Consider the following 18,498-nt stretch of genomic DNA (forward strand, 5'->3'; position numbering starts at 1 on the left):
AATTTTTTTTTTTTTTTTTTTTTTTTTTACTGGGGATTAAACTACTCAACAACTAAGCAACATCCCCAGCCCTATTTTGTATTTTATTTAGAGACAAGGTCTCACTCAGTTGCTTAGGGCCTTGCTAAATTGCTGAGGCTGGCTTTGAACTTGAGATCCTTCTGACTCAGCCTCCCAGCCACTAGAATTACAGGTGTGCGCCATGTGCCAGGCTATAAATCATTAAATTTTTAATAGAAGAAAGTGAAATTAGTGAAGTATTACAGAATTGATATTGTCTTTCATAAAGTATATAAAAATCTTGATAAGAATTATTTAATGCTTTTCAGAACCCTATTAAGAAGATAAAAACAAAAATCAATAAGATTTGGGGAGAACAAACATTACACCTTCTATGGAGCTTTCATTTTCTTGCCACATATGTTCTTGAGACTAACTATTTTCATAATTTGATAAATTTGAAGAACTATATACATATAAATTTATAGCATTACCTGGAGAGAATCCATACTTTATTCACCAAGTAGGCCTCCTTTCCTTGTACTCTGCATCACACACCTATACACACCAAGTGAAAGTTACAACAGATGAAAAAGATAAAACTACAAATACCTAAATATTTCCTCTTTTATGTGTAACATTTCCAACTCTCATGTATTCCAGATTTAACATCTATGGTTGGGGGCAGGGTGACAAAAGTAACTTAATTCTGTATTTTTGGAGTTGGTGTCTGGCAAATTCATTGCATAAAATCAAAACTGGATTTTAAGCAATTTCTAATGTAATGAAAAGGTATTCATTTATTTGATGGATGTTGAGTGGTAGTGTATCAAGCAAAGTTGCTATCCCTGCTGAGGTGAGATACTCACTGATGACCTAAACTAAACGTCCCAAGCCCCAGGATCTGAGTATTAGTGGATGAGATGTGTTACTACAATACAAAGCAGAAAGCACTAGAAAGAAAGAACAAATAAATTTGTACTTCAGATGCAAATAATTTCCTAATGGCCACTAGCCAAAATGCTTTAAGGATTTAGGATTTTATCACAATTTCAACATAACTAGGAAGAACTCCCACAATTCTATTCTTTGTCCCCCAGAATCCAAAAACTCCGACCAACCACGTGGGAGATTAAATTGGTGACTTGTTCTAAAGGGGGTGGAGGGTCAGTGTAGAGCAGGGGAATTATCACCCAAAGTCTCGGGGGACATCACCCCTTTTGAGGCCTATGGTGCAAAGACCATTACGAAGAATGGCGGGGTTCGTGGAGTTCTCACCCTGGGCACACTCTCGATTACCTCTGATGAGCCCCAAAGATCTCTGAGTAGCCAGACTAGGTCAGGCCCCCCAAAAGAAAAGGCGGCGATAACTGCAACCTCAGCGGTTAAAGTGTACAGCCTATAGGCGGGTCTAAAGCACCTGTGCTAAAGATTACTATCGCTGAGGATTCCTAGACTGGAAAATGAAAAGGGGTGGGGGGTAAAGGGTAGGGGGAAGGGAAGGAAGAGCCCGGGGGTTCAGAGAAAGGGGGAGGGGAAGGGAGGGGATGGAGCGGCAAGCCGCGGGGAAGACCACAGGTTTACAGGCGGAAATCGTGATGTTCCCATGGAAACGTATCCCTCCGCCCGTGACCAGCGCCTTGGCCTCTTCAGTTCCCTCCGCGCCGCTTCTCTCCGCGCTGTTTCCGCCCAGCTCCTTTGTGCCGCGCAGAACGTTGAGATGACGCATGCGCAAAACTCCCAGCCGCCGCATATATAAGCGCGAAGCCGGGCTCTTCTTCGTAGTGCCGCCGGGACCGTTGGCGAGTGAGTGTGTGTGGCAGCTTCCGTACTACTCGAGCCCCGGGCGCTGCGAGCTGAAGAGCAGAGCACGCGGGCCGGTCAACATGTCGCGCTACGGGCGGTATGGAGGAGGTAAGCGCTTAGGGCCTAGTAAAGAAGAATGCTGTGCATATAGTGAATATTCTGAGGCCGTGGGGTTGGCGCGGCGGTTGGGAGACGGTTATTCCGCGTGCGTAATGGCGGCTTCGGCGCACGCCAAACGAAGCCGGAGGCAGCGGGGGCGGGGTGTTGAATGGAAATGGGAAATAAGAGGGTGGGTGTCTGAGCCCGGTCCCCAGTTCTTGGGCATTTTTGTCGCCCACGCGGGCCTGAAGTCGGGTCCGAGGTCACGATTTTCCCTTTGCCCTTCTTGGAGCTGCCCGTCCGCCCCCTCCCCCCCTCGGCGGCGGCTGCCATTTTGCGCACATTGACGACCGTGGTGGCGCATTTCCTTAGCGCTTTCCCGCCACTCGAGCGGACAGATCTGGTTGCTNCCCCGATTGGGGCGGGCCCGGCCCAATCGGGATATCTTGCTTGGCGTCTTTGCTGTTTTGGAGATTTTTCTCCTTATTATAATACTGAAAACTTTGTTATAAGTCTAGCTTCTTGGGTGTTTATGGACTTCATTGATTTTAAGACTAAATTCGACCCTAGAGAAAGCATTAGATATGTTTTGTACAAGCCGGGTGCAGTGGTGTCTAGTCTTGGCTACCTGGGAAGGCTGAGGCGGGAAGATTGCTTGAGCCCGGGAGTTGGAGACCTGACTAGGCAAGGTAGCCAGAGTCTGTCTCAAAACAGTGTCTTAAGGATGTCCTGTTTAGGCAAAGAATTCAGTCACATTGAGCCAAACTTTGGTAATGTACGTTGTTATGTTGCATTTTTTTTTTTTTTTTAAACAGAAACCAAGGTATATGTTGGTAACCTGGGAACTGGTGCTGGCAAAGGAGAGTTAGAAAGGGCTTTCAGTTATTATGGTCCCTTAAGAACAGTATGGATTGCAAGAAATCCCCCAGGATTTGCCTTTGTGGAATTTGAAGATCCTAGAGATGCAGAAGATGCTGTGCGAGGACTGGATGGGAAGTAAGTGAGATGTTCATTATGAAACACTTATTAAAATGTTTTGTGGGTTAGAGATCTGGTGTGCTAAGCTTTGTGTTCTACAGTCTGGAGACCTAACCTTAAATACCTGATCTTGATAAGACAATGAGGATTAAATCTGTTTTGCCCCATCATCCCAAATGTGGAACACCTATTATAAAAACAAGCAAAAAATACACCATTTATGGTAATTTTGAAATAATATTTGAATAATGTTTGTAGAATTGAGAACTTCAGACTTAATGGGGGTAAAGAGGGTAGCAAGGGTGGAGTTGAAGAACTTAGTAAAGAGCCAAAGCTTGTGAGGGGAAGGAGTGGTTAAAGAGAGTTATAAATTGAGGGTTAATTTGTAATCCCATCTACTTGGAAGGCTGAAACAGGAAGATCCCCAGTTCCAAATTGGCCTTGGCAATTTTAATGAGACCTGATTATTCAAAAAATTAAAAGGTTTGGGATGTAACTGGGTGGTAGAGTGCTTGCCTAGGTTATGTGGGCTCCTGGGTTAAATCCCTAGTATTGGGGGGGGTCACTTTTTTTTAACTTTAGAATTTTGTTACTTTTAACAGGGTGATTTGTGGTTCCCGAGTGAGGGTTGAACTATCAACAGGCATGCCCCGGAGATCTCGTTTTGATAGACCACCTGCCCGACGTCCCTTTGATCCCAATGATAGATGCTATGAGTGTGGCGAAAAGGGACATTATGCTTATGATTGTCATCGCTATAGCCGTCGAAGAAGAAGCAGGTATTTAGTTAATAAAGGAATGGTTGGTATTCTAGTTAATTAATCAAAGTAATTCTTTTATTAGCAAGGCAGAAACTAGTGTTTTTCTATAAACTTGAATGTTAATTGTACAGGTGTATTTTACAATTTTTGTTTAATTAAAAATGTTAATATATTAATAATCAACCTGGTCAAAACCTTTCAGGTTTCTTCGTTTGAGTCAGTCGCCTTGATTCAGAATGTCACGAGCCTTATGATATCATGCTGAGGCGCCTTGCAAATCCGACAATTAAGATCCTCCTAGACCTTGAGGTGATCAGCATAAGAGGCCAGATCCCCTCGAGTCATCTACACCTAGCTTCACCTTATTCTTTAAAGGGCAGAAAATTTGAGACGGTGATCGCCGTAACAGTAAATTTGGCTTACAATTGGGGCCCCCCCTCCGCTTTAGAAAGAGGAACACCAGATTGACCACATTCCCAACTAGAAAAATCTTCTTGCGTCAATCAAGCCTCACCTGGCTCTTTTGGCTGTCAGTTTGATCGTCGTTAGATTGAAGAAAACATCTAGATGCAGCGATCGGCTATAGATACTTCTAGATCGTCTAGATCTACTAGACCTACTAGACCATGGGCCAAAGAGGGTCGACCTGCAAACTTGCAAGGTTTATTTTAAATACACATTACAGTGTTTTATATTATGTAATTCTAAGTTGTAATTCAGCTTTTAACAATCTTTTTTTAGGTAGTAAAAAAAAAAAAAAAATCCAACAACTAGGCCCAGAGTTTATTTCCAAATGAGACTAAATTTAAATAGTTTTGAGATTTGATTTCAGCAGAGGCACAAAAACGCTAAAAACGAGTTATCGTCTAATATTTTGTATTTTTCTAACTTGAAAAATAGGTCACGATCTAGATCACATTCTCGATCCAGAGGAAGGCGATACTCTCGCTCGCGTAGCAGGAGCAGGGGACGGAGGTGAGAAATCTTCAGTAATTCATCTTCACAAGGGGCGGGAGGCTTTTTTGAGATGGACTTTAGTTTCTTTTAATTTTTAGGTCAAGATCAGCATCTCCTCGACGATCAAGATCTGTATCTCTTCGTAGATCAAGATCAGCTTCACTCAGAAGATCTAGGTCTGGTTCTATAAAAGGATCGAGGTATTTCCAGTATGTAACACTTTTTTCCTCCTTATTTGTAGTTGGATTGTCACATCTTGACCACAACAGCACAGTGGTGGAGTGTCTTAAGGACAAAATTCAAATGAATTGCTTCAGAATGTTTGAGATTTAAAAGTTTAATTTTTATGATTTCTAACATGGACATTAGTTTTACAAGTAAAGATAAACATAAGTAAAGATTTTAAAGCTTGTTAAGAGGCCATAGTGGACTAGGCATAGTGATTCATTCCTGTAATTCCAGTGACTTATGAATCTGAGGCTGGAGGATGACAAGTCTGAAGCTGACAGTTTTAACACATTTAAGAGAAGTGAAAAATCAAGTTGGGAACCATATATTTCCTTAGTAAGCATGCCTTAAAAGATGGAACTTGTACAACTCTAGAAAATGTTAACACTATAGATGATGAAGCAGTTGTTCAGAATGCCACCCAGTTACTTGCTGTTGAATAGAACAAACCCTTTAAAAGTAGAAATTACAAATCCTGTGGTCTATTTGAGAAAACTGGACTAATCTCTAGATAGTTTGTCTAATTTATTGCAGGATCTCAAGATATTTGCGATGCATATATCAGCCCAATGTAGTTGGGTGTAACTTGCTTATGATTTAAGAAAAAAGCCTTACTCATTTGTACAACTTTAGATTGACACAAGGCAAGATTTTGCATTTTGATCAGTTTTAGGTCCTTTGTTCCTAACCTATCTAATTCAGTGCTCAAAAAAGGAATGCCTATGGACTAATGTCTTTTCATTTTTCTTTTATTAAAGATCCCGGTCAAGATCAAGATCTAGATCTCGATCTCTTTCACGACCAAGAAGCAGGTAAGGTACAAATGTGATCAAATGCTCTTCCAGTTATATGGCACCAATATCCAAAGAGTTCAAAGTGTTTTTCATTGTTGAAAATTTTAAATGTCAACTCCTAAGTGGAAATACAAAAACCTTTTTAAGCCAAATGAGAACTTCATTAAAACATGGCCTATTGCAGGCTTCTTAGAGGAGGGAATGTGAAGTGTGCTAGAAATTTGTGATTTGTTGGGGTTGAGAGGCCTTTGCTAGAACTGTTAGGGACATTGGAGAAGCATCCTGAAATAAGTGTTTTTTTAAGATAGTATGTGGAAAAGATGAATTGTGACAATACAGCAGTTCACTTTAATTAAAAAAAATATATAGTCTGACATTTTTTAAGCTCAGGACAGTGTCGGGTTTGTTTTGTGGTATTGTGGTTAAAAGGAAGGGATTGGTTAGTACTTTTTCTTAATAGAGTTTCTCGTGTTTTGACAGCCGATCAAAGTCCAGATCTCCATCTCCAAAAAGAAGGTAAGCTAAATAATCTTTTGTTGCAAAGTCTTAACCAATCAAGTGTGGCCTCTGCAGAATTTGTCTGCTTTGCCTAATTAGCAATCTTTGAGCTCTTTGGAGAATTGGTGCTATATAGATTAGGTATTATGTTTCTGAGATGATTGCTTTTCCTTTAACAGTTTTTTACTTTTGTATAGTCCTATGAACCCTTAGTTGCTAAGCAGCTTGATTTTTTTTTTTTTTTTTTTTTCCCTACATTCTACCTGTGGACAATAGGTAGAAATGAAGTCCATGTGAGGAAAACCATAAATCTTGCAAATGGTTGAAATCTAGCAACTAAATTATTTTGTCTCTTGGTCCTTAAGGAGCCAGAGAACTACAAATGGTTGTTCTATTTAATGTAACCTTGGAATTTGGCAAGGTTATTAAAAAAGCCAATACTAATGGGTGGGGGGGATAAGTATATAAATTTAATCTAAGTTTAGATCTTTGCCTTAGTAGGAATACATTGTACATTAGGATTTATTGAAGTATTATTTTCCCTTGACTGTACATTGGAAAGAGTATATTTCAGTAGACACTAATTGGTTCCCAAACCTAATGTTTTTCTTTTTAGTCGTTCCCCATCAGGAAGTCCACGCAGAAGTGCAAGTCCTGAAAGAATGGACTGAAGTTCCTCAAGTTCACCCTTTAGGGAAAAGTTATTTTGTTTACATTATTATAAGGGATTTGTGATGTCTGTAAAATGTTACCTAGGAAGGATATTTCAACCATCTAATCAAAATGGATCTGGATTAATACTCTGTAAATTCACAGCAGTAAGATAATATAAGTTTTTTGTTGAATGTATTAACATCTTATGGTCTGAACATGGGTTTTTATTTGGCACATTTAAATAAAATGTTTCTAACTAGATTTTTGATTCGTGTTCAATATTAACACTTCTCAATTTGGTAACCATCAGGAGTCAAACTTGATAACTATTAAATATTCATACAGAGTTACATTCAAAGTTTAATGGTGTTAAAAGTCTTGAACATCATTAACTGTTATATACATAACACTTTGTCAACATCTTAAGGGACTTTGAAAAATTCTATTTTACCCTTGTATCTGGGTAAGATGATCTTGAGTCCCCTGTAATAGTATGAGTTTATCATGACAGATCCCTCAGTTTAACTTACTGAAGTTGGTGTTAAGAGACATCAAACTAATGATCTCAATCTGTCAATCTAGAGGACCACTGATTGACCTATAAATGAGCATGACAGGAACTAAGCAAAGCTTTTTGAGTAAATGTGATATAAGATGTAAGGAGAAACTGATTTCTGGAGGCTGTTTTAGCTTATTGATGTTTCCAGGCAATTAGGTGGGATGGTTTCTATTCAGTGTTCTTTGTTTTCAAACATTAGTTAACTGATTTTATACCAAAAAAGAAAAATGCATGTATGAGAAATTGTCTGGATTTGGAATAAAATGTAAACCAGCTTTGCAAAATTTTCCAGCCTAGATACTCTTCTGTATTCCTTCAAATGGATCACCTTATTTTGTTCAAAGACCTATTATGTCTAAGCTAGGTTTCACAATTCCCAACAACCAACATTATTTTGCCAAGCTGGTGCAAAGTAATTAATGATGTCAATCAGCAATGTTAATGAGACTTAAAGCAGTTTTGTAAATCCCACTTATTTAGTAGCAACATTTCATGTAGCTTAAGTTTTTTTGGTAGTATATGGTAGACCTTAGAATGTTACAGCCAGTAGGTTCTTATTCAGACTTAACTATATTAAGTATAATGGGACAATGGTTATTTTTGAGAGTTTTCTGGACAAACTTTTACCAGGTATTTTCTACCTTGGTGTAAAAGGAAAAAGTGCTGGTGGCACAGGAATCTGTCCTTGTCTGTTTTCTTAAGGCTTTTCTACAAAGTCATTGGATGATAATGCAATTTGGGAATACTGATCTGCCTCAAATTTATTTGGTGGTCTGAGTGATCACTAGTATATTAGAAGTTATTTGGGTTCTTTGTTTTGGAATTTTGACAACTGAGCATTATATGGTTGGCATAAAGCTGTGTAATTGGCAGGCTTATTTGTTGCACTGGTTAGCTTTAATTGTTCTGTATTATATAAAGATAAGTTTACTCAACAATAAATCTGCAGAGATTGAACAAATAATCCTGATACTCAGTTTTTGGAAGTGTGAGCCCTGAGCTAAAAGTAGGAATCATTAATCCTATAGCTTTTTTTGGATGGAAAAGTAGTGGCATCCCAGAAGTTAGTGTTGAAAGGATTATGGGTATGAAGGAAGGATAGAAATCCTGCTACCCTCAGAGAAAGTGAATACTGACCCTAGTCCAACAGCTTTACTCGTTGACAACTTTGTACCTACTGTTGAGTAGTGTATTATGTAATAATGATAGTTTCATGACAGTTTCATGGAGTTAATGTCCTGAATATTTCATATGTAGGAAAAAAGCTCCAGTAGACAGTTTGAAAGCCTACTATTGTGATGTCTAGAACAAATATTCATTAAAATATTTTCATTTCTAATTAAAAAGTTAAAGCTGACCAAAATTGTCATTTAATCCCAGCAACAAAACTATGCTATTACTCCATCTCATTAAAGAAAAAGTGGGCTCAGATTGGTAATTTAGTCGGGTTTTTTTTTTCCTATCTAGGTAGGAAGTAGGAAAAGATTGAATCTTTACCTGTGAATTGAAAGTTTTTTTTTTCAATATGTGAAACACTAAAGACAATCACATGGAAAAATCAGAAAAAATACAAGTAACCCTATAGTCCTACCCATTTTGGTACCATTGTTAATGGCCATATCATGAAAAGATGTGGCCTTTTTTTGTGTGTGCGCTGGGGATTGAACCCAGGACTTTGTGCATGCAAAGCAAGCACTCTACCTACTGAGCTATATTCCCAGCCCCTCAACCTCTTGTTTCATGTCTGATGATTTTTGATTTTCCAATTGCCAAGCCTTTTTCATTTCCTGTCATTTTTGACTTATGGGATACAAGGTTTTATACTCCTGACTTAGCTACCTTAACCAGTTTCAGATACATAGCCCGCTCAACAGTTGTATTCCTATGTAACAAGTAGACATTTTCATGACAGCAGCATAGTGTACATTGACTTTTTTCTCATTTAATATTTTGGCGATCTTGTAAAAATCTCTTGGTCAATTTTTTTTAATGTTGCATTTACTTGTTTAGTTGATGGTATTGTGTAGTAAACTTTTTATATACCTCTTCAATGTGTCCTTGGGATGCAGAAGTGAACAAGTATATTAAAATGGAGCTTAAGTTCTGGAGAGTTATTTAATAAAAGAGGACTTTGTTGCTATTTTGTGAAGGACTGTCTAAGTGACATTTGAGCAAGTGAAGCGGGGGGCGTATAACAACTTTGACTTCTGGAGGAACTGTTTTCTAGTCAGGGGAACATAGTAGGTGCAGAGGCCCTAAAGTAGTTTGAATTGTTAGAGAGCAAAGGTCCCAGAAGGAAAGGGGTAGGTGATGCAGGATATGGATCATGTGGAACCTTTTAGACCTCGGAAAAGATCTAGTTCTTTTCCCCGGAGGTTTTTTAAAGATACTTTTCCTGTTCATTTTTTAAGACTGGTAGCAATTTTAGGTTCATTAACAAAATTTAGAAAGGCATATCGATATTTCCCATATCTATCTACAATCCATATCACCTCACACCTGTAAATTTCCCCCAGTATCAACTTTTGGATTGGTACAATTGTTAGAACCTAAATTGATTTGACATTGTCACCTAAAGTCCATAGTTTTACCTTAGGGTTCTTGAGGGTTGAACTTTCCATGGGTTCAGACAAATATATATAATAACTTGTCTACCATGTGGCATCACACACGTTTCATTGCTGGAGTACTCTAGTTTTTTGTTTGATTTTGTTTGTTTTTTCCCCTCCCACACTGCTGATTAAACTCGGGCACTCCACCACTGAACTATGTCCCCATCCCTCCATCCCTTTATATTTTTTGAGACAGGTCTCATGAAGTTGCCCTGACTGGCCTTGAACTTACCATCCTGCCTGAGCTTCCCAAGTTACTGGGATTACAGGTGTCTGCTACTGTACCTGGCTTGTTTTGACTTTATTCTTCCCTCCCCCATCAATTCCTGGCAACCACTTTTTTGACCATCTATTTTGCTTTTTCCAGATTGTCGTAATAGTTGGAATCATAGTATGTTACCTTTTCAGATTGACTGATTTAACCTTCTAATAGGCATGTTTCCTCCTTTTGGGGGTTGAATTACACTCTGGTAGTTCCGCAGTTCCACTTAACCTAATAAAAGAAAGTCTTGGTTGCTTCCAAGTTTGGATAATTACGAATAAAGCTGTTGTGTGAGGTTTTTATGTGGCCATAAGTTTAACTCCTTCCTTTGTGTAAATGCCAAGGAGTAAAATTATGTGAAATACATTTAGTTGTCTTTCAGGTAGGCTGCATGAATGAGTTTGGGTTGCTCCACATCCTTATGAGCATTATTAAGCATTTGTCAGTGTTAGGGAGTTTGGCCATTCTAATATATGCATGGTGGTTTGGGTTTTATCTTGCATTTTTCTGGTCAGCAGCATGTGATGGTGGAGCATCTTTTTAAAAATTATTTATTAGTTGTAGTTGGACACAATACCTTTATTTACTTATGTGGGGCTGAGGATCAAACCCAGGGCCTCGAATGTGCTTAGGTGAGTGCTCTAATGCTGAGCCACAACCCCAGCCCTAGAGCATCTTTTCATGTACTTAGCTACCATCATCCTTGGTGAAGGATCTGTTAAGGGTCTTTAGCCCTAATTTTAATAGGGTTGTCTTTTTTCCCATGGAGGGTATCTGAGAAAAGGATTAACAGGAACTTAACTGTTGGTGAATATGAGGGTTGTTTCTAATTACTGTTACCACAGTGAACTGAATACCTTGCATAGTACACCATTGCACAGGTGAACATGTCTAGGATAATTACTAGAAATGGCATTGCTGGGTCAAATTATGTTTTGGATGGGTATTGTTAGTTTGCCCTGGTGGCAGGGTATGCCCGTTTTCCTGTAGTATTTTTGCCGATATGGTGGGCTATCAAACCTGTTGGTTTTGGTTTGGAATGTGGTGTACACCTGTAATCCTAGTGATTTAGGAGCTGAGGCAGGGGGATTGCAGTTTTTAAGACCAGCCTTAGAAATTTTGCAAGACCTTGTCACAAAAAGTAAATAAAGTGATGAGGATATAGCTCAGTTGGTAGAGTGCTTGCCTTGCATGTGCAAAGTCATGGGTTAATCCCCAGCACCACTAAATGAATGAATGAACGAATGAATGAATGAACAAATAAACATTAAAAAGAAGTGGGGATGTAGCTCAGTGATAAGAGTACAATCTTTTTTTTTTTTTTTTTTGGTGCTGGGAGTTGAACCCAGAGCCTTGTGCATGTGATGCAAGCCCTCAACCAACTGAGCTATATTCCCAGCCCCAACCATCTTGATTTTTTAAAAAAATCCTGTGTTAAAAAAATGGTATCTTGGGCCTGGTGTTGTGGCTCAGTGGTAGAGTGCTCACCTAGCTCATGTGAGGCACTGGGTTCGATCCTTAGCACCACATAAAATTAAGGTATTTCGTCCAACTAAATATATATATATATACATATATATATATATGTATATATATATATATATCTGATAGGTTTTTTTTTATTTTGTTTTGTTTGGTAAAATACGTGTTTTCCCCCTTCTGGAAAATTTCCATGTGTTTGCAAGTCTGATTTAGTTTCCTTGCTCTCAATATACTGGAACTTTACCTACAGTGGGACTCCTTTATTTGTAATTTGTGTGTTCACTTCTGTATTTATACCATCACAAAACATTGTGACAGGAGGAACCAAAATGCTAAGAACTTGGAACCTTAAGTATTTGATGAATGAAAATGTTAATGGATGAATTAGTTCTAACTTTATTAAGCCAAGTATATAAAACTGGAACCTCTTCTGTGAGACTGAGCCACATTTTCCTTTTTGGTGCCTGTGTGACTCCTGTTTAAAGTGTCCCAACTCTGCTACTTTATCACAGTTTTTCTCTCATTTGGATTAACTTGAGTTCTGCCACTCAGAGTTCTGCTCAGAATGAGTGTGGAAAATTCCTCTGAAGAAAGTTCTTTCTAGAAAGGGTACAGCCTCAGTTGACACCAAGAGTTGGTGAACTGCCAAGTGTGGTGGCATATGCCTGTAATCCCAGCAGCTCAGGAGGCTGAGGCAGGAGGATCGAGTTCAAAGCCAGCCTCAGCAAAAGTGAGCGCTAAGGAACTCAGACCCTGTCTCTAAATAATACAAAATAGGGCTGGGGATGTGGCTCAGTGGTCGAGTGCCCCTGAGTTCAATCCCTGGTACAAAAAAAAAAAAAAGTTGGTGAACTCAGGTGAGCTAGCTTGGTGGTGAAGTCAGATTGTTGGACCAGCAGCTTCTATTTATTCATGACTACCAGTTACCTAAGACTATATCCTTTGTGCCTGTGTTTTTCTTTATCAACTAAGGTTTGAGGGTGTCTGGATTTTTATTTTTGGTTGTAAAATTGCTTTAAGGAATCTAGATTTACCAGGTGCAGTGGCCCATGACTTAAATCCTAGTGGTTTGGGAGGTTGAAGCAGGAGGATTGCAAATTTAAGGCCAGCCTCAGCCACATAGTGCAACCTTGTCTCAAAAAATAAAAAAGACTGGGAATATATAGCTCAGTGGTACTGAAAGAAAGAAAAAAAAAATCAGATTCTAGAAAAAATGATAAGGTTTCAGGATAATTTTTTTTTAAAGAGAATTTTTTAATATTTTTTAGTTTTTGGCAGACACAACATCTTTATTTGTATGTGGTGCTGAGGATCGAACCCAGGTGCGCATGCCATGCGAGCGTGATACCGCTTGAGCCACATCCCCAGCCCTCAGAATATTTTTTTAAAAAAATCTATAAAGAAAATATATACAGCAGAAGTAAAGGTAGATGGTCAGTTTATCTCAGCCTGTCAGGGGCACCATCACCAGAGTTCTTGGGAACCTATTTATAGAATGCACTGCTTCCTTTAATAATATGGGTGTGTTGGGCTTTAATGTTTATAATGTTTTTTTAGACCAGTGTGATTTTCATGAGATTGACATTTAGTCTTCCATTTCCTGCTGAAGTCTCCTAATACCCTTCTGAAACCTTTGGAATCTGAGTGATGAGAATGTTTTTGGTTTTTTTTTGGAACCATGGATTAAACCCAGGGTTGCTTAACCACTGAGCCACATCCCCAATACTTTTTATTTTTTATGTTGAGACAGTTTCTGATTTGTTTAGGACCTTGCTGAGTTGCTAAGGCTGGCTTTGAACTTGCGATCCTCTTGCCTCAGCCTCCCAAGCTGCTGGGATTACAGTTGTGCACAGCTACACCTAGCTATAAGGGTGCTTTTTGTATGCCAGTGAGATGACAGATGGCTGGTGACCTCTAGAAAGCTTTAGGATGGGTCTGGTCACTGGAAAGACCAACACTTGGAGTGGTGGAACTTTCAACTCCACTTTCCAACCTCCAGGGAGGGGAGAAAGGGCAAAGGTTACATTGATCATCAGTAACCATTGGTTTTAATCAATCATTCCTATGTAATGAAGCCTCCATTAAAAAAAAAAACCCAAAAGGGGACTGGAGGTGTAGCTCAGTGGTAGAGTGCTTGCCTAATATGTGTAAGGTCCTGGGTTCAATTCCCAGCATTGCCAAAAAAAAAAAAAAAAGTGTCCAACAGGATCAAAGCTTGTGGTTAGCTGAATGCATGGTGGTGCCTTAAGTGGTGAGCCTAGAAAGGGCCCCTTCCCACATGCCTTGCCTTATGCATCTCTTGCATCTAACTGTTCATTTGTGTTCTTTGTGATATCTTTTGTAATAAATGGTGTTTTCCTGTTTCCTCTGTTTTTTCCAGAGTCATTCTAGCAATTTAATGGAACTAAGGAAGGGAGTTCTGCGAACCCAAACTAGCAGACCCCAGTAGCCAGTCTGCTAGTTTCAGTGGATATCTGAAGTAGAGGGAGCATTTATGTGGGACTGAGCCCTCAATTTCTGGGATTTGACACTATCTCTAGGCAGATACTGTCAGAATTGAATTGAGTAAAGGGATACTGGGTGCATGCTGCAGGATTACTTTGTTGATGGTGCAAAACACATTTAGCATTAGAAGTGTTAAGTGATTTTTTAAAAAATTTATTCTGATTTGTTATACATGACAGCAGAATGCATTTCAATTCAAAGTACATATAGAGCACAATTTTTCATGTCTCTGGTTGTATACAAGGTAGAGTCACACCATTCGTGTCTTCTGTTAAGTGGTGTTTTGAGTTGAGAGAAAAAATTTTCCCCCATATTATAATCAGGGATAAGCAAATTATGGCCTGTAGGCCAGATTTGGCCTGCTACTGTTTACATATAGCTAAGGAGAGATGGATTTTACATTTTTAAGTAGCCAATCAAAAATATATTTCATGACATGAAGATTATGTGAAATTCATATTGTAGAATCATTAAAATTTTATTGGAACATAGATGTGTTTACCTATGTCCAAGACTTTGTGCTTCAGTGGGCAGAGTTGAGTAATTATGACAGACAAGCAAGTCCAAATAGCCTAAAGAATTTACTCTCATTTTTATTTTACAGAAAATATTTGTCAATTCTTGGTTTCGATGTTAGGCTTCAGCCTTACAGTATTGAAAATTATTATCACTGAAGATCTTGGGCGCCAAGATTATTGGTAGGCTTTCCTAGGGCCTTACCAAGACATACTAATGGTCTAGGAAAACTTGTTTTCTCCATAACTCATTCCTTGAGGGAGTGATTTGTAACAATTCTGTCTTAACACATTTATGCACTTAACATAATATTGACAAAAGAGGGAAAGTTTTCACTCTAGGGATTCTCATTCCTAGTGACTTTTTTTTTTTTTTTGTGGTGCTGGGGATCAAACCCAGGACTTTGTGCATGTGAGGCAAGCACCCTATCAACTGAGCTATCTGCAGCCCCCCTAGTGACATTCTGATGAAATAAAAATCATGGTGAAGCCTGGTATTAATCTTAAAAACTCCTCACGATTCTAATGTGCAACCAGGATTGAAAACCACTGCTGTACGATGCTAGTTCACTGTTGTGAACTGTCTGTTATTGGGCAGATTAGCCTAGTTTATCACTACTTATAAAAAGGAAGTTAGAACATGTGATTCAAGGGAGAGTGTGTCCTTCTCTTAAGTTTCCCTGGTCTTTATGCTGGGTGAAAGGGGCATAAACTGCATTTTTATTAGTACCAGTAGAGGTCACTGTGCTCAAAGAAATACTAATCTAAAAAATAAATTCTATTCAAGAAATGTGAAGCAATATTTAACAGAACTATTAAGTTATGCCCAGTAGTAAAGTAATTCCAGGCATAGCCTGTGTGTACAATTGTTGCTTCAGAAGATCTGAAGGTTCTATTATTAGGTACATACATACATAAGGTTATAACAGTCTTATCTTGCTAATATGTTGATCCTTTGATCATTATGAAGCATAATTTTAAAGCTACCTAATGTTATCAATACAAGAATGGATAAATGATAATCCATACAATGGAAAAAAAGGATGAGGTCAAATAATACATACAATATCCTGCTTTTGTAAAACCAAAACTATATATATATATAAATAAATAAACAACAGTGAGCTCTGGGAAATAAAATATGTGTGGGAATGGAGAATATTTAACTTTTTAATGATTGGTACAGTTTGAATTGCTAAAGACAAAACTTTTCCTTTTGCAATTGAAAAAATTTAAGGCACTAAAATTAGAATGGCTGGAAGTCACTATCTTCTTGAAAAAAAAAGAATCAAATTTACAGAAAAGTTGCATGAATAGCTCCAAAATAGCACCAAACACTCCCATACACCGTTCAAAGGTCCCATTCAAATTTTGCCACTTGTCTCAGTAATGCACTTCCTAGCAAAAGGATCCAACCTGGGCTGGGAATGTAGGTCAGTGATAGAGCACTTGCTTAACATGTACAAGGCCTTGGGTTTCATCCCCAGTGACCTGATTTTTACATCATATAAACAGGCCCTTTGAGAGAGGAGATGCATTTCTGAAAGTCATTATACTTGTTCCAAGGCTTCTAACATGCTGATAATGTTTATTTCCTCAAATTAGACTATTTAGGTATTATTAGGTTGCCCACTAGTTGCCATTTCCACACATTCATCTGTCATAAGATTCATAAAGGGATCAAAGCCCTGCAAAATTCCTTAGACATGTCTGCCACTGTTTAATTTCCATAACCTCTTGTCCACAAATGTTTTCAGCTCAGGAGGGAGACCTTTGCTCATGGCGTCTTCATGGTAGGCTCAGCTGCTTTGAAATGGAATTGTCCTGTAGTTTTTTATGTCGTGCTTTTTGTAAACTACCAGTATTTATTTTATTTGGCATATGCTACTGAGTTATTCTGCCAGCTACCATTATTTTTTTTAAATACTGATTTTTTTTAGTTGTAGTTGGACACAATACCTTCATTTTTATGTGGTGATGAGGATCTAACACAGGGCTTCCCATGTGCTAGGTAAGCACTCTACCACTGAGCCACAACCTCAGCCCATTATCCAGTATTTATTGACACTAAACTTCATCTTTCAAGGTTGGATTGTCATTGGTCACTGAATGGTCACAGTAGCTCAACCTATATGGTATGCCATTTTAGTCTTTATAGTAATGTTTGTGGAATTATTTAAACATTCTTTTTCTTTTTTTCCCCTAATTGCCAATTAGGTTTCAATGAACAAACTTGTCTGAATTTCTTTACACATTTATGCTAGTATTTTTATAAAACATTTCTAATGTGGAATTGTTAGATCATGAATTTTAAAGTTTGTCAATACTGATGGATTCTGCTAAATTTCCTTCTAAAAAAGTTGTATTTATGTTTCTACCAATTGTGATGGAGAGGAAATTCTCCATTTATCAACACTGTATATTATGAATCTTAGATTTTTTTTCCTGTGTGATAGGAAAAATTGGGGAGTTTCTTTCTTTTTAAAATATTGTGCCAGTAGAACATGCACTGAGTTTCTTATTTATGTTTGGTGCTGGGGATTAAATTCAGGGCCTTGCACATGCTAGGTAAGCACTTTGCCACCAAGCCACATCCCCAGTCCTTGCACTGGGTTTCTTATCAAAGGATTGATTTGGAGATGTGTTTTAGATCTGCTACTTTCTAGCAGTATGCCTTTCTCCAGCTAATAGCTTCTTCACAAGGACTTTACCACCTATTTTACAGGGAAGTAAGGATCAGATGAAATAATCCATTCAAACACTTCCACAGCCATTACAATGAAGTGAGAATGAACAATTAGTAGAGGAGAATCCTGGCAAAGTGCTAACAGAATTTAATTGTCCAGAGATTGTAGGAGCTCTAGAGTGATCTAATTAGGCCTCCATACCTGCTCAAATCCAGCCAGGAAGAGAAATAGAACAAAGTTCCAGGCTCCCAGCATTGGTTATTCAGTGCTCTGGCCAGTTTGAGCATTTGTTGTCTACCCTTTCAGTACCCCTTCATCATAGTCATAGGGAGGGCCTGGGCCTGAGGAGAAAAGAACTTGACAAGTGGCCCAGCTTGACATCCTGCCCTACAGATATATGTTCATCTTACAAAGTCTAATCCCTTTGTCTCATAGGTGACAAAACAGGCCAAGTAAAATTAGTAGTACCAAAGATAGTGCTCAGTGCTCCCAGCTCTGTCATGGTGCAATTTTTTTAAAAATTTAATTTGTTATATATGACAGCAGAATGCAATTCATGTTACACAAAAAGAGCACAATTTTTCATGTCTCTGTACACAAAGTAGAATCACACCATTCGTGTTTTCATTCATGTACTTAGGGGGTAATGATGTCCGTCTCATTCTACCATCTTTTCTATCCCCATGCCACTTCCATTCTTCTCCCTCTCCTTTGCCCTATCTAAAGTTCATCTATTCCTTCCATGCTCCCCACCCCCGAGCCATCCCATTATGAATCAGCTATATCAGAGAAGACATTTTGGCGTATGGTTTTTTTGGATTGGCTTACTTCACTTAGCATTATATTCTCCAACTCCATCCTTTTACCTGCAAATGCCATGATTTTATTCTCTTTTAAGGCTGAGTAATATTCCATTGTGTATATCTACAACATTTTCCCTATCCATTCATCTACTGAAGGGCATCTAGGTTGGATCCACAATTTAGCTATTGTGAATTGTGCTGCTATGAACATTGATGTGGCTGTGTCCTTGTAATGTGCTATCTTTAAGTCCTTTAGGTATAATCTAGGAGTGGGATAGCTGGGTCAAATGGTGGTTCC

The 18,498-nt window shown here is 38.5% G+C and overlaps 2 protein-coding genes and 1 pseudogene across 7 annotated transcripts in view; 1 reads left to right on the forward strand and 2 right to left on the reverse strand.

The window, feature by feature from the left end:
- LOC107137338 (tetratricopeptide repeat protein 39B-like) overlaps window positions 1-1,699 on the reverse strand; it is a 17,781-nt gene extending 16,082 nt beyond the window's left edge. The window contains exons 1-2 of one of the 3 annotated variants that reach the window (XM_048804527.1): window positions 1,300-1,699; window positions 495-558 (exon numbers count right to left, since the gene is read on the reverse strand). The gene's annotated coding sequence lies outside the window, so the exon portion shown is untranslated. Of the gene's footprint in view, window positions 1-494; window positions 559-1,278 lie in introns of all 3 variants that reach the window. The other 2 variants (XM_048804526.1, XM_015479740.2) reach the window with 2 other exon arrangements.
- Window positions 1,700-1,744: 45 nt separating this feature from the next.
- On the forward strand, window positions 1,745-7,036 carry Srsf7 (serine and arginine rich splicing factor 7). 4 transcript variants are annotated; one of them, XM_015479742.2, is made up of 8 exons: window positions 1,747-1,914; window positions 2,721-2,901; window positions 3,486-3,662; window positions 4,545-4,619; window positions 4,700-4,801; window positions 5,588-5,641; window positions 6,104-6,139; window positions 6,738-7,036. In XM_015479742.2, the coding sequence occupies exons 1-8, from the start codon at window positions 1,887-1,889 to the stop codon at window positions 6,790-6,792; spliced, it is 708 nt and encodes a 235-aa protein (XP_015335228.1). In that variant the 5' UTR covers window positions 1,747-1,886; the 3' UTR covers window positions 6,793-7,036. The 4 variants fall into 4 exon arrangements, with proteins under 4 accessions (XP_015335230.1, XP_015335228.1, XP_015335229.1 ...); XM_015479741.2 differs by having other exon boundaries at window positions 1,752-1,914; window positions 4,700-4,810; XM_015479744.2 differs by lacking the exon at window positions 6,104-6,139 and having other exon boundaries at window positions 1,745-1,914.
- Window positions 7,037-15,088: 8,052 nt separating this feature from the next.
- Window positions 15,089-18,002, reverse strand: LOC125617204 (annotated as a pseudogene).
- Between the last annotated feature and the right edge of the window lie 496 nt (window positions 18,003-18,498).

Source organism: Marmota marmota, unplaced genomic scaffold (genome assembly GCF_001458135.2).
Source record: "Marmota marmota marmota unplaced genomic scaffold, marMar, whole genome shotgun sequence".
In the NCBI taxonomy this organism is placed as follows: Eukaryota; Metazoa; Chordata; class Mammalia; order Rodentia; family Sciuridae; genus Marmota; species Marmota marmota.

Coding starts and splice junctions, on each gene's coding strand:
- Srsf7 (XM_015479741.2), top strand. CDS start 1,887: ATGTCGCGCTACGGGCGGTATGGAGGAG. Junction 3,663..4,544: donor AGCCGTCGAAGAAGAAGCAG/GTATTTAGTTAA, acceptor CTTGAAAAATAG/GTCACGATCTAGATCACATT. Junction 5,642..6,103: donor CTTTCACGACCAAGAAGCAG/GTAAGGTACAAA, acceptor GTGTTTTGACAG/CCGATCAAAGTCCAGATCTC.